Source organism: Notolepis coatsorum (assembly GCF_963971535.1).
Source record: "Notolepis coatsorum genome assembly, chromosome: 10".
Lineage (NCBI taxonomy): Eukaryota > Metazoa > Chordata > Actinopteri > Aulopiformes > Paralepididae > Notolepis > Notolepis coatsorum.
The window spans coordinates 13,339,450-13,355,332 of record NC_140174.1 but is presented as its reverse complement, the minus strand read 5'-3'; the positions used below and the strand labels follow the sequence as shown (position 1 = coordinate 13,355,332).

General features: G+C 43.8%; 1 protein-coding gene across 1 annotated transcript in view; it reads left to right on the top strand.

The window, feature by feature from the left end:
- The window catches only part of rhot2 (ras homolog family member T2), an 85,094-nt gene that overhangs the window by 34,985 nt on the left and 34,226 nt on the right, over window positions 1-15,883 (top strand). The window contains exons 4-9 of the mRNA XM_084322814.1: window positions 2,576-2,619; window positions 3,368-3,421; window positions 4,314-4,366; window positions 9,793-9,901; window positions 11,885-11,986; window positions 14,933-15,031. Coding sequence (XP_084178940.1) covers window positions 2,576-2,619; window positions 3,368-3,421; window positions 4,314-4,366; window positions 9,793-9,901; window positions 11,885-11,986; window positions 14,933-15,031 — 461 coding nt within the window. The remainder of the gene's footprint in view (window positions 1-2,575; window positions 2,620-3,367; window positions 3,422-4,313; window positions 4,367-9,792; window positions 9,902-11,884; window positions 11,987-14,932; window positions 15,032-15,883) is intronic.

Here is a 15,883-nt window from a genome sequence, read left to right as displayed (position 1 = left end):
TGCCTGTAGGATGGGAAAAGCAAGATGGCGCCATGATCCGATGTGCTTGTTGGACCAGCTAATGGAGGAGCCGGTACTGCTTTGTAACCGGCTCTAAATGGGGTGTAGCAATGATCCAGCGTATTTCCTCCTCTGGTGGAGCAGGCGATGTGCTGAAAGAAGTTTGGCATCACCTTCTTCAGATTCGCTTGATTGAAGTCGCCGGCTACGATCATGGCTGCGTCCGGATGTTTGATCTGATGGATGTTTAGATGCCCCTGTAGCTCCGCCAGGGCCCTGGCGGTATTCGCTTGTGGAGGGATGTACACCGCCGTCATGATAATGGCGGTGAATTCTCGGGGAGATGAAACGGGCGACATTGAATGGACAGATGTTCTAGTTCCGCGAGCATGAACGGGAGAGTATCTTTATCTCCTTAGGGCTAACCCAGCCGTTGTTCATAAGGAGACAGACTCCCCCCTCCAGCACTCTTACCGGAGGCTTCCGTGCGATCCGCTCGGAAGACGGAGAAGGAATCCGAAGGAGAGACGTTGTGATCTGGAGTCGGTATCAACCGATACTAAAAGTTTAGTACTCTGAGTCGGTATTAACCGATACTAAAAGTTTAGTTCTTTGAATCAGTATCGGACGATACTAAAAGTTTAGTAGTCTGGGGTCGATATCAACCGATACTAAAAGTGTAGTTCTTTGAATCAGTATCTATCGGACGATACTAAAAGTCTAGTACTCTGAGTCGGTATCGGCCATGAAGACTTGGTATCGCTGCGTCCCTGGATCTGCTACAGACTGCAAACACAGCTGTTTCTCTCGAAGATCATCGATCACAAAATGTGATTTTGCTCACAATGCTGATAACACTGAGCCAAGTGGTCATAGATGTTATTCACAACAATAAAAGTCTTCTTCCATTTCTATCGGATTAGAATAAATTCAAATTAGTGCTGTCAGGCGATTAAAAAAAATTATCTAATTAATTACAGAATTTGTAATTAATTAATCTAATTAATCGCATTTCTTTCTTTTTCTTTTTTTTTTAAATCTTTTTCCCCCTCCTTTTTCCTCCGATTTTCTCCCATCCCAATGTTAGTCGTTATGCCAATTCCCAATCCCCTTCCTGGTCGCTGCGCACTTACCCCCCACAGTCGGTCTGGGAGAGTGGAGGCTATCACGTGCTTCCTCCGACACACGTCTAGCCAATCAACCGCTTCTTTTCACCTGGCAGCGCGGATTCTCACTGAGAGGTCGTAGCGTGTGGAAGGATCACACTATCCCACTTAGATCCTATCCGCGCTTAGCAGGCGCCCCGACCGAACTGTAGGAGTCACTGTTTACAACGACCCGGACCCACCCCGCCAGCTTCTCCCACCCTCTAATACTGCCAATTGTATTAGTGTGAACGGCCAGCCAAGCTGGTGACAACCCCGGAGCTGTGAGCTGGATTCGAACAATTAATCGCATTTTAATCGCATAACCATTTTAGGCCTGATATTCTATATTCTATAATCATATTTCAAATAGTGTGTCTGGATGGCAGAATTCAGTACTGTATCTACAAAACCTTCTGTTTAATCATCTTCCATTTATTCATTTGCTTAGATTTTTCAGGTCTGGTAAATCAAAGATAAGATCAAAGATAATCAAAGATAATAAAAAAAAAAATAAAAAAAATTTGAATTGATATTCTCATTTGGCTCATTACAATTTACTCACGCCTAGTAACATACACAGTATTCCATAGATGTCCCTAGAATCAGATATGTCTAAATGTAAAAAATTTCTGTAAATGTTTATTCTACGTTCTTATTTTTTTAAATACATTTTGAGTTAATTTTCATAACGAGATAATTTGCTGTGTAATTAATTTATCTAATTAACGCGATAAACTGACAGCCCTAATTCAAATGTATCGTCATCATGCAGCACAAGTACAGCACAATGAAAACAAGTTGGCATCCAACCAGAGTGCAAATGTAACAGTAAAGTGCGACAGTAATATATTTGAAAGCCTAATTCACTGAGAGCAGACTCTGGATCTGCGTGGGGCTTTTCCTGCTGACACAGCCCTGTCACCAAGCAGATACTTTCTATACAAAGACATACCGTCTTTGGTCTCATGCCGGGATCAGACGACACTAATTCAGCCAGATTCCAACACGATTCATATTTCCAGCGTCGTGGAACGTCGAGGACGACGGACGCACGCGTCTTTACCCCTCGTAGTGTGACGTAATCGCAGAACAGCGGCGTGGTGTCCGGGACGTCCCACGACACCCTGGCGAGAAGTCTAGCGCGTTAGAATTTCTTTGCCTTTTTTCTTCTGATGTGACCATTCCTGTGATGTTAAAAAGGAGAAGTGTGAATCTGAGAATGCGGCGTGTGTAGCGAGCCCCGTCTCCCGGCCCAGACGCTGCGATAACCTAATTATATTAGATTAGATTGATTAGATTTTATTAGATTAGATACAAATTTATTGTCATTATACAATGAATGTGAATGTCCAGTGAATGTTTGCATGTGTTTCTGCCATGTCTGGAGGACGAGGCTCACAGGGTTGTCTTGTGTTTGACCTCAACAGAAAGCGAGCAGACGGACGAGGTTCTGAGAGAGGAGGTCATCAAGGTAACATTACCATCAACTACACGGCAGGCACCCTTCAAACTGGAACATGCCAACATTATGGGATACACGCTTACCTGTCTGCGTCTATATTAAAGGCAGGCCAAGAGTCCTTCCGCATTGGCGTTTTGCGCTCTGATTGGCCGAGCATGCGCATGAGCCGCGACGCGCACCTCGGCAGGAATCGAAACTCTGTTTAAGCTCCAGAGAGCCAGGCTGAAAATCCACAGTTCTTGCCCCACTGATGGAGCCGAATCGCGGATCCGAGTTTTCTGATGAATACCCCCAAAATATGGAGGTCCCGAACGCAATTAAGTATTGATTATGCCGCAACGAATCATTAAAAAAATATACCGTTAACTGGAGTATGTTGTTTCTTTACATATATGTTGGATTAGAGAATTGGTTTGTCATGACAATCCAATAAAAAATCGCACACAGTAACTAGTAACTACATGCATCATTGTTTACAGCGAACGGTGGGGCTGGGCTGGCGCGCGCGGTGCTGCGGCGGCGGCGGTTGACCGATGGCGATGCCGAGGACGAGCGCGCTCTCTCACCGGCCGTCTACCCCACGGACGCACGCTCGTCCTCGGCATCGCCATCGGTCAACCGCCGCCGCCGCCACCGGAGCACCGCGCGCGCTGCCTTTAATATAGACGCTACCTGTCTACCTCCGGATAATTTGTGTTTTAGAAAGACTTTTTGGTGTAAAGCTATTTGCCAAACCTATTCTTTCCAACCCCTGCAGGCCAACGTGGTGTGTGTGGTGTACGATGTCACCAAAGAAGACACCATAGACAAGGTAGTCATATCTTCATACCTCCTGGATGTTGTCCTGCCTGCTCTCCCAGCGTGCATGCAATACAGTATAAACAACAACAGCTCTCCCAGCTGCACCACATGTATGCAATACAGTATAAACAACAACAGCTCTACCAGCTGCACCACATGCAATACAGTATAAACAACAACAGCTCTACCAGCTGCACCACATGTATGCAATACAGTATAAACAACAACAGCTCTACCAGCTGCACCACATGTATGCAATACAGTATAAACAACAGCTCTACCAGCTGCACCACATGTATGCAATACAGTATAAACAACAGCTCTACCAGCTGCACAACATGTATGCAATACAGTATAAACAACAGCTCTCCCAGCTGCACCACATGCAATACAGTATAAACAACAGCTCTCCCAGCTGCACCACATGCAATACAGTATAAACAACAGCTCTACCAGCTGCACCACATGTATGCAATACAGTATAAACAACAACAGCTCTACCAGCTGCACCACATGTATGCAATACAGTATAAACAACAACAGCTCTACCAGCTGCACCACATGCAATACAGTATAAACAACAACAGCTCTACCAGCTGCACCACATGCAATACAGTATAAACAACAACAGCTCTACCAGCTGCACCACATGCAATACAGTATAAACAACAACAGCTCTACCAGCTGCACCACATGCAATACAGTATAAACAACAGCTCTCCCAGCTGCACCACATGTATGCAATACAGTATAAACAACAGCTCTACCAGCTGCACCACATGTATGCAATACAGTATAAACAACAACAGCTCTACCAGCTGCACCACATGCAATACAGTATAAACAACAGACCTCAGACAAATGTCTCTCTCTCTCATCAGTAGTTTACATGTGTTTTTCAGATCCGAACAAAATGGATTCCTCTAGTAAATGGAGGGGCTGAGAAGGGGAACAAGTATGTGTCTGTGTCTGTGTGTGCGTATTGTCTGTGTGTGTGTGTCTGTCTGTGTTTGTGTGTGCGTCTTGTCTGTGTGTGTGTGTGTGTCTGTGTGTCTGTGTGCGTCTTGTGTGTGACTGTGTGTGTGTCCTGTGTGTCCTGTGTGTGTGTATGTGTATATGTGTGTGTGTGTGTCCTGTGCCTGTCAACACTCAACACTGCAGCACCCATGTTTCAGCACTGTTTGATGAACATTGTTAGTCGCTTTGCATAGATAAAAGCGTTCAGCAGCTAAATGACTAGATGTAAATGGTCACGTGACAGCAGCTGGAAGAGGCGGGTCTTCAGGGCCTGTTTGAAGGAGGGGAGGCTGGTTGATTGACAGATGGGGAGGGTGTTCCATTCTTTCCAAAAGAAAAGAGGCCTAGAAGCGTGGCTAACGCTAATGGCACGCATACCAGAGGCTAACTGCCTACGAAAACAGGCACAGAGGCACTGAAAGAGGATTTCACCCATCTAATGAACACTAGACTAGACAAATATTGTTTGTTTGTTTGTTTGTTTGTTTGTTTATTAACACAGTTAAACAGAAGTAAAAACAATACATAATAAGTTATAACGATTGTGAAGGAGAAGTTAGAAGCCTAGAGGCTTATCAAGAACTTCCCCTGTTTTATAAAATCAAACATACAAAAATACAAAAATATGCATATTATAAAATACCAGAATACATTCAAAAGATACGTGTTAATACAAACATACATACACACAGTACATGCATGCATATACTGTATACTGCCCCACCCACCTGCCTACAAACCTACCCACCCACATAACCAAATGCATACCTACATGTATGACCTATTTATCTATCTACTACTTTTGGATATGAGAATTTTTTTGTAGTTTGCTTTAAAAATAAGCAGAGATGGAGATTTCCTCAGCATAGGATCAGCTGCATTCCAAAGATTGGACCCTCTATACCTCACTGAGAACTGCCTAAGTGAAGTACCACAATAAGGTATATGCAGGTCCCTTGACTGACGTGTAACATATGAATGAACATCTGAATTAAAAGAAGAAAAAACTATTAAAACCGTTTGGTAGATTGTGATCATGAATGCATTTGTACACAAATATACATATCTGTAAAGAATTAACCTCAGACACAGTCAGAATGTTTAGTTTCTTGAAAAGAGGAGCATATCAAGATGTATCCATCAGTGGACCAATTGCATGCTTTTGCAGAGGACAAGAAGCCTTCAGTCGACTCCTTCAGACATTAACCACCCCCACAGCCCAAATGGAATGATAAAAAAAAATAATAATAATAAAAATAAAATTATACTTTTTTTTTAAGTCGACTAACGGCAGATTTTGGCCAATCATAGTCGACTATCCAAATCCTTAGTCGGGGACAGCCCTATACTGTTGTCACAATACCAACATTTTGACTTTGACTTTGATACAGATATGAAAGGTAATGGAATATATTATTAGATGACAGAACATGGAAAATTCTTTATACAATTATTTAATTCATTATAATTTAAACGCTATTGAATAATAGTTAATCAATAGTAATTAATACAATTATTCTGTTACAGCTACTGAGCTATATACTATAGCTACTGTCCATCAATATCTTTCTTTTGAATTAAATAGGTTCAGGAGAGATGTAGAGAGAGGGAGAGGGAGAGAGAGCGACACACACACACACACACACACACAGATAGACGGAGAGAGACAGAGATTCTCAGCCCCTCCTTCCCTCACTATGCCTCTGAGCGTCCCCAGTGATTAGCGTTAGCAGTAGTTAGCGTTAGCAGGTTAGCTTAGTTGGAGTACTCAGTTAGCAGATAACATTACAGTAGTTATTGTTTTTTAGCGCGACGTGGATAATATACAGGACTGGCGAGGATGCAAAGCATGTTGGAACCGCTGCTCGCGGAGTTGGTAGAAGCAGACTAGAGATCAGTTGTTACAGAGCTGATCCACGCTGCTCCGTGTCTATTATGAAATGACAATTGCGCAGTTGTTGACACGGCCACTACGCAAGATGATTTACTCGCACACTGTGCTTCTAAATGATTTTTCCGGTTCGCACAAATCTATTTTTAAATGAATTAAATGCTCGCACTGTATAGCCCTGATATAATACTCTAATATGCTCATATGGCTCCCAATTATTTTACACGCCAGAGTGGCTGAGTAGCCTCTGTAATTTACCAGCCATAGAGGAAATCTACACGCCATTGGCGTGTGGCCGGTGCTTATTTTGTTCCCTGAGTAGTATATGTGTGTGTATCAGTATCTGAATGTGTACTGTATGTGTGTGTGTGTGTGTGTGTGTGTACTCTGTGTGTATGTGTACTGTATGTGTGTGTCTGTGTACTGTGTGTGTACGTACTGTGTGTGTGTGTACTGTATAGGGCTGTCTTAAATACTTCGAAGCTTCGTTCGATGGGCATGGGATTCGAATATGAAAATAAAATTCGATTATTAAAAAAAGAAGAAAAAAATGCTTTTAAAATCTTTTTTATAATTTATAATCTGCCTCTCTTTGTTAAAGGGGACATGCGTTGCTATTCCTAGCACTATTTGGGCAACTTTACACAATTCCTGTGAGGCTATTGAAGACATCTGTAAGGTTTTTTTCAAAAAAATGCATTGTTTTATATTTCTAATCAAGTACTCAAAACCATCATTTTTCAGCCTCAAGATTTCAGGCTGTTATGGCCTGGCTCCGCCCATAAGCACTTTGAGTGACAGTCAGTCCACACAGTCTGTGACTGGTAGACAGAGAGAGATTGTTGTTTATTGTTTAAAAGGATCCCCATTAGCTGTCACCTAAGTGGCGAGCTAGTCTTCCTGGGGTCCACATAGAAAGACATGAGATACATATGACAATCACAATTAACAATGATAATCTAAAAACAGTAAAACATTGTAGACATCATTATCTAAAAACATTGTAACATTGTCTAAAAACAGTAAAACATTGTAGACATCATTATCAACATCAGAATATTTTGCTCACATATTTAAGTAGTGCATTCTCAGGTGGTATTTGAAAGACACTTTACTATTCAATTTACTTATGTTCAGTGGGCAGTTATTCCAATGATTGATGGCACGATAAACAACAGTCCTCTTTAAAGCATTTGATTTTGGACGTGGTAACATAATCTGTCCATCATCAGCTGACCTAGTAAAATAAGAATGAACCTGACTGCATTTGACAATTTGTTTGTATAAGAAAACAGGTTGAGACGAAAAGACAGTGTTCCTGAAAGATTTAACTGTGTTGAAAACCAGCCTATTCTCTACCGTTAACCATGAGAGTTGCCGGTGCATAGTGATGGTGTTTGTTCTCATGGAACAATGTAAAACTAACCTTGCAGCTCTGAGATAGAGAGATAGAGAGAGAGAGAGAGAGAGAGGGGGGGGGGGGGGTGGGAGAGAGAGAGAGAGAGAGAGAGAGAGAAAGAGAAAAGACAGGCCATTATTGATAAGGCCCCCTCTCTCCCTCCCTCCCTCTCTATTCCTTTCTTTTTTTCTTTCTTTCCCTCTCGGGTGTGCCGCGCGGCAGCTTGTGGGGGGGGGGCCTCCCTTCCTCCTTCTCTCTTCCTTTCTCTCTCTCCCTCTCCCGTTCGGGGGTGTGTGCCGCGCGGCAGGTCCCCCCCCAAGTGCTCCCGAATGCTCTCTATCTCTCTTTCTCTCTCTCCCTCCAGAGTGCATGCAGAGGTGGGTTTCGCAGTATGAGGAAGTGGTTTCCACTCGCTGTGTAGTCAGTCTAGGTAGATTGTGGGCGGGCATTAGCTACAACCACAGAGCCAATCACATCACTGTCCGCTACCCAGAGCCTGAGTGACGTCACTCAGGCCTTCAAATCAGGATGGCCTAATTTACTGGAGCAGGAAATGGTCTGAGCTGAATCAGAGCAATCCGCCAATATGGTATTTAGACACTAAAACACATTGATACTAACTCCTATTACTATAATACAATGCTAGAGACTGAAAAATGACATTTATAATGCATGTCACCTTTAACTACAACAAGCAATGCTGTTTGTTATTTAAGATGAGGTCGGACTCGGCACTGACAAGATTTGTGTTCATTGTGCTGCTTTTATAAAGCCTCAAATGACGGCTTACAATATTTCATGAAAGCAAAGTGTTTTGTTTGTCTAAGATTTAAAAAGGTTTAAACTTTACAGCACTGACAAAGTTGAACAAAGTGCTGTACAAGTCCCACAACATAAAAAAAGAAAATGTCTTTCATTTAGAATTTTTTTCTCTAATCTCTGCCCCGAAGCTTCGAATTCCAAAAAATTATTTGAAGGTCAGCCCTAGTACTGTATGTGTGTGTGTGTATTAGGGCTGCACGATTCTTGCTAAAATGTGAATCACGATTTTTCTCTCAATTGAGATCACGATTAGCCCAGCTCTCGGCGTTGCTACCAGCTTGGCTGGTCGTTCATACTAATACAATAGACCTATCTCAAACCCTGCCCCTTTTCTTGATCCTCCAATCACAGCTGTTGCTTACCGAAGTCCGAGGTAAGCGACAGCTGTGATTGGAGGATCAAGAAAAGCGGGCAGGGTTTGAGATAGGTCCATTGGCAGTATTAGGGGGTGGGGATCGGATGTTGTGGACAGCGACTCCTACAGGTCGGTTGGTGCACCTGCGCAGTAGAATCAGGAAGCGACGGGGGCGGCGTGTCCCTCCCACGCAGACCCTCGCCGCTGAGAGATCACGCTGTGCAGGTGAAAAGATGCGACGGCTGCCTCCTCGAGTACCGGAGGGGACACGTGATGCAAGGCATCGTCCACATTGCAGCCGGCTTGTGGGAGGCATGGCCTAACAACGTTTGAGACAGGGGAGGGTAGAATTGGACAATATGAAATTGGGGAAGGGAGAAAAATAGAAAATGAGGAGAAAAAGTAGATACAAAAATAATAATTGAGATCACGATTCTCTCACACGATTCTTCTTTTTTCAATAAAATCATTTATTGCACTCTTTCTTAAACATATATGAAAGTGCTTGACTTAAACATAACATATGAAAGTGCTTGACTTAAACTTAAACGTATCTTGTAACATACAAAATAATAATAATAATAAGTCAGAATCGTCATAATTTAAAAAAGTTAAGTAAAAAGTTTAAAAATAAAAAAATATCTGCATAATTTAGAAATGAGATTGCTTAGGTCTATTAATCGTGCAGCCCTTGTGTGTGTGTGTGTGTGTGTGTGTGTGTGTGTGTGTGTGTGTGTGTGTGTGTGTGTGTGTGTGTGTGTGTGTGTGTGTGTGTGTGTGTGTGTGTGTGTGTGTGTGTGTGTGTGTGTGTGTGTGTGTGTGTGTGTGTGCGCGTGCGTGCGTGCATGAGCCCCATGTGTCCCCTTCTGAAAGTCCGCTGTGCTCCCGTTGCTTCAGGATTCCCATCATCCTAGTGGGCAACAAGTCTGACCTGCGCTCCGGGAGCTCCATGGAAACCATTCTGCCAATCATGAACCAGTTCTCTGAGATCGAGACGTGTGTGGAGGTGAGGCTCCGCCCACATCCCCGACACTGACCCACTCACCTGTCCGTCACTCAGGCCTGTCTGTACACACATGCTAACCTGACCTCTGACATCTGGTTTCATCTGCGTGTGTCAGTGTTTCCCACAGCATACATTTGAGCCATCAAAGAAATGAAGCAAAAGGGGTTACCTGTGTTGAACTGGTTTATTTTTTTAGAAAATAAAAAAATATACTGGATTACTATTACGACTACTACCACTGCCAATACTACTGATACATCCCTATTGCCAAACTTGGTTCATTATAAAACTGTGGTGGGACCAATTAGACTGTGGCGGCCCGCCACAGTCTAGATAATTAATGGGAAACACTGAGGTATATGTTTTAGCCATTCCACAGTGGTGGAATGAACTGCCCACCCCAGTTAGGATGGCCGAAACCCGTCCAATCTTTCGCCGTCGACTAAAGACGCACTTCTTCAACCATTATCTGAAATAAAAAGAATAAAAAAAGATCTAACCCTAACTAACCTTACTGTCATGCACTTGTCCTAATAAACTAACCTACACTGTAGCACTCAACACCTTGATGAACATTGTTACTCAGCTGATAGAGTTGTGCCCTTCCTGATGACTTGTCGTACAGAACTTGTAAGTCTTTTTGGATAAAAGCGTCAGCTAAATTACTAAATGTAAATGTAAATGTAATTATAATACTTAAGATTTCCGACTGAGAGATGCTAGGTAGAAAGTGAGGTTGTAGTTCACAGGTCAGTGTGTTCTGTAGTTCACAGGTCAGTGTGTTCTGTAGTTCACAGGTCAGTGTCTGTAGTTCACAGGTCAGTGTGTTCTGTAGTTCACAGGTCAGTGTGTTCTGTAGTTCACATGTCAGTGTGTTCTGTAGTTCACAGGTCAGTGTGTTCTGTAGTTCACAGGTCAGTGTTCTGTAGTTCACAGGTCAGTGTGTTCTGTAGTTCACAGGTCAGTGTGTTCTGTAGTTCAGAGGTCAGTGTGTTCTGTAGTTCACAGGTCAGTGTGTTCTGTAGTTCACAGGTCAGCGTGTTCTGTAGTTCACAGGTCAGCGTGTTCTGTAGTTCACAGGTCAGTGTGTTCTGTAGTTCATAGGTCAGTGTGTTCTGTAGTTCACAGGTCAGTGTTCTGTAGTTCACAGGTCAGTGTGTTCTGTAGTTCACAGATCAGTGTGTTCTGTAGTTCAGAGGTCAGTGTGTTCTGTAGTTCACAGGTCAGTGTGTTCTGTAGTTCACAGGTCAGCGTGTTCTGTAGTTCACAGGTCAGTGTGTTCTGTAGTTCACAGGTCAGTGTGTTCTGTAGTTCACAGGAGGTCAGCGTGTTCTGTAGTTCACAGGTCAGTGTCTGTAGTTCACAGGTCAGTGTGTTCTGTAGTTCACAGGTCAGTGTGTTCTGTAGTTCACAGGTCAGTGTTCTGTAGTTCACAGGTCAGTGTGTTCTGTAGTTCACAGGTCAGTGTTCTGTAGTTCACAGGTCAGTGTTCTGTAGTTCACAGGTCAGCGTGTTCTGTAGTTCACAGGTCAGCGTGTTCTGTAGTTCACAGGTCAGTGTGTTCTGTAGTTCAGAGGTCAGTGTGTTCTGTAGTTCACAGGAGGTCAGTGTGTTCTGTAGTTCACAGGTCAGTGTGTTCTGTAGTTCACAGGTCAGTGTGTTCTGTAGTTCACAGGAGGTCAGTGTGTTCTGTAGTTCACAGGTCAGTGTGTTCTGTAGTTCACAGGTCAGTGTGTTCTGTAGTTCACAGGTCAGTGTGTTCTGTAGTTCACAGGTCAGTGTTCTGTAGTTCACAGGTCAGTGTGTTCTGTAGTTCACAGGAGGTCAGTGTGTTCTGTAGTTCACAGGTCAGTGTGTTCTGTAGTTCACAGGTCAGTGTGTTCTGTAGTTCACAAGACGTGTGCTACAGTTCTGATAGGGTGTGTGCTGTAGTGCCGTTCTAAAGTTGCAATTAAAATGCTCTCCGCTTTTGCCCCCGTCAAGTGTTCTGCGAAGAACCTGAAGAACATCTCTGAGCTGTTCTACTACGCCCAGAAGGCCGTGCTCCACCCAACCGCCCCGCTCTACGACCCCGAGGACAAACAGGTCATTCTGGGGTCTTTTTGTTTGTTGTAACTTGCTGTCTTCCTAGCTGCAGTCATGGAAAACCTGGAGCACATTATTTATATTTACTATATATACGTATATATTTATCCACATTTGTCTGTATATACCTGAATATAGGCCTAATACTTTTTACATATGTGTACTGTAGATACTACATCTATATCTGTACATATACCAAGTTTCAAGTTTCTTTAATAGTTGTCATACAGAAGTACAGAATACTTTTATACAAAATGCTTCTTACTGTTGCGCTCCAGAGACTGTGCAAGACAAGATAAGTATGAAATAAAATAACATAGTCAAATTAGAAGTAAAAAAAATGAGGTCACAGTGTTCAGTTTAGACATATGTACAATGTTCGATGCAGAATAGACGTAGTTACCATACAATATACAATACTGTGCAGTGTACTAATATACAATACTATATAGTGCAAGGCAGAAATGGAGAAATGGGACGAGGTGCAATTTAGGTACAATTCACAGTAGGTGTACGAGTTGTAGTGCAAATCCTTTATCAATAAATATAAAGTGTAAGTGTGTTTGTGTGATCTAAAGTGTGGAGAGTGGGTGCTGCAGTGTGTTGTTTGTTTGAGTGAGTGTGTGCGTGTGGGTGTGTGTGCTGTGTGCATTTGATGGTTGTTGCATAGTGATTATTGTTCGTTTAGCAGCCTGATGGCCTGGGGATAGAAGCTTCTTCTGAGTCTTTCTGTGCTCGCCTTAAGACTCCGGTATCGCTTGCCTGACCGCAGCAGTTCAAAGAGGCAGTTGTTCGGGTGGCTCGAGTCCTTAATAATTCTCTTAGCCTTCCCCTTGCACCGCTTGTTGTAAATGTTCTGGAGGGTGGGAAGCCCCCCTCCAATTGTGCGTTCGGCTGAACGTGTCACTCTTTGTAGTCTGCTACGGTCTTGTGCAGTGCTATTCCCAAACCAGGAGGTGATGTTGCCGGTCAGGATGCTCTCTATTGTACATGAGTAGAAGTTCCTAAGGATCTTCTGACTGACTTGGAACTTCCTTAGGCGCCTGAGGAAGTAGAGGCGTTGTCGTGCCTTCTTCACAACACTGTCAATGTGTGTGGTCCATGTCAAGTCCTCGGATATGTGGGCTCCGAGGTACTTGAAACTGTTCACTCTCTCAACCGGTGCCCCGTCGATGCTGAGGGGGCTGTAGTCCTTGACCCCCGACCTCCTGAAGTCCACAATCATCTCTTTTGTTTTGCTGACGTTCAGGGAGAGGCAGTTCTCCTGACACCACTGTGACAGGTTCTCTACCTCTTCCAGGTAGGCCCTTTCGTCGTTGGCAGAGATCAGGCCCACCACTACTGTGTCATCAGCAAATTTGATGATGGTGTTGTTGTTCCGCTGTGCTACGCAGTCATGTGTGTACAGGGAGTAGAGGAGGGGGCTCAGAACACAGCCCTGGGGGGCCCCTATGTTGAGCGTGATGGATGAGGAGGTGCAGTTGCCGGCTCTTACCACCTGGGGTCTGCCCGTCAGGAAGTCCAAGACCCACTGGCAGAGGTCATAGTTCAAGCCCAGGTCCCTGAGCTTGGCTATGAGTTTGGAGGGGACTATGGTATTGAATGCTGAGCTGTAGTCAATGAACAGCATTCTCACATAGTTCCCCTGCCTCTTGTCCAGGTGTGATGCTGCTGTGTGCAGCACATGGGCTATGGCGTCCTCCGTGGACCTGTTGGGGCGATATGCAAATTGCAGAGGGTCCAGGTTGATGGGGAGGGAGGAACAGATGTAGCCCTTCACTAGCTTCTCAAAGCACTTCATGGCTATGGAGGTGAGGGCTACAGGGCGGTAGTCGTTGAGGCAAGCGGGCGTAGATTTTTTGGGTACAGGGATGATGGTGGACTTCTTCAGACAGGTGGGGATGACAGCCTGTTCCAAGGACAGGTTGAAGATGTCAGTGAATACCGGGGCCAGTTGGTCGGCACAGACTTTTAGGACGCGGCCGGGGATGCCGTCCGGTCCTGCTGCCTTCCTGATATTCACTTTTTTAAAGATCCGTCTCACCTCATGCTCTGTTACCCTGAACACTGAGTCTCCATCAGCAGACCCCCCCCCCCCCCCCCATTGCCGTGGTTTGTAGGCTGGTGTTGTTATTCACAGCCTCAAACCTCGCATAGAAGGAATTGAGATCGTTTGCTAAGGAGATGTCACTGTTCAGTTTGAGGGGGGTGCCTTTGTAGTCTGTCATTGTTCTGAGGCCCTGCCACATGCCTCTAGAGTCAGCCTGTTCAAACTGAAGTTCAACTTTATCCCTGTAACGCCGTTTTGCCTCTATTACTGCTCTCCTGACGTTGTATCTTGCCATCTTGTGTTCTTCCATGTTGCCTGTCACCAGCCCGGTGTTGTATGCTGATGTGCGCACTTTCAGAGCCTCACGGACGGATTTGTCTACCCAGGGCTTTTGATTTGGGTAGATTTTAATTTTGGTGGAGGGGATTGTTTCTTCTACCAGAGTACAGACATAGTCAATCACCGTTTCGGTGTATTCGTTAATATTGGCTGTGTTATCACGGAATACACTCCAGTCTGTGCATCCAAGTGCAGCTTGGAGTGACTCCTCTGACGTCACGGCCCAACCTTACCTACTCTTACTAGTTACACTGCTGGCCAGTATGACTTACTTCCATAGTGTCTTTCTTTATACCTGTATCACTGTACATATTAATACTACAACTCTGTACGTACATCTGATTAGCACTCAGTAGTACTCATTTATATATCTTATACCCAGTTTAATCACCTGTACATTGTATATTACTATTGCACTTTACTGTTACATTTGGTTGGATGCCCAACTTCTTTTCGTTGTACTGTACTTGTGCTGTTATGATGACAATACGTTTCAATCTAATCTAGTGTGGTATAGTCATGGAGGTCCTAATCTCCTCCTGTGTTCTGTCCTCCAGCTGAAGCCCCTGTGCATCCAGGCTCTCAGCCGCATCTTCAGCATCTCCGACCAGGACAACGACCGCATCCTCAGCGACGCAGAGCTCAACTGTTTCCAGGTGCCGCACCCAAACACACACACGTTCACACACGTTCACAGACGCGCGCGCGCACACACACACACACACACACACACACACACACACACACACACACACACACACACACACACACTCGTACACACACACACACACACACACACACACGCTCTGACGGAGAGGTGCAACAAACACTGGTATTTGCCCTTATTGGTAAGCTACCTCCTTATACCACAACATTATTGGTAAGCTACTGTACCTCCTTATACTACATCATTATTGGTGAGCTACTGTACCTCCGTATACTACATAATTATTGGTAAACTACCTCCTTATACTACATAATTATTGGTAAACTACCTCCTTATACTATATCATTATTGGTAAACTACCTCCTTATACTATATCATTATTGGTAAACTACCTCCTTATACTATATCATTATTGGTAAGCTACCTCCTTATACTACATCATTATTGGTAAGCTACCTCCTTATACTACATCATTATTGGTAAACTACCTCCTTATACTACATCATTATTGGTAAGCTAGTAAGATACCTCCTTATACTACATCATTATTGGTAAACTACCTCCTTATACTACATCATTATTGGTAAGCTACCTCCTTATACTACATCATTATTGGTAAGCTACCTCCTTATACTACATCATTATTGGTAAACTACCTCCTTATACTACATCATTATTGGTAAGCTACCTCCTTATACTACATCATTATTGGTAAGCTACCTCCTTATACTACATCATTATTGGTAAGCTACCTCCTTATACTACATCATTATTGGTAAACTACCTCCTTATACTACATCATTATTGGTAAGCTACCTCCTTATACTACATAATTATTGGT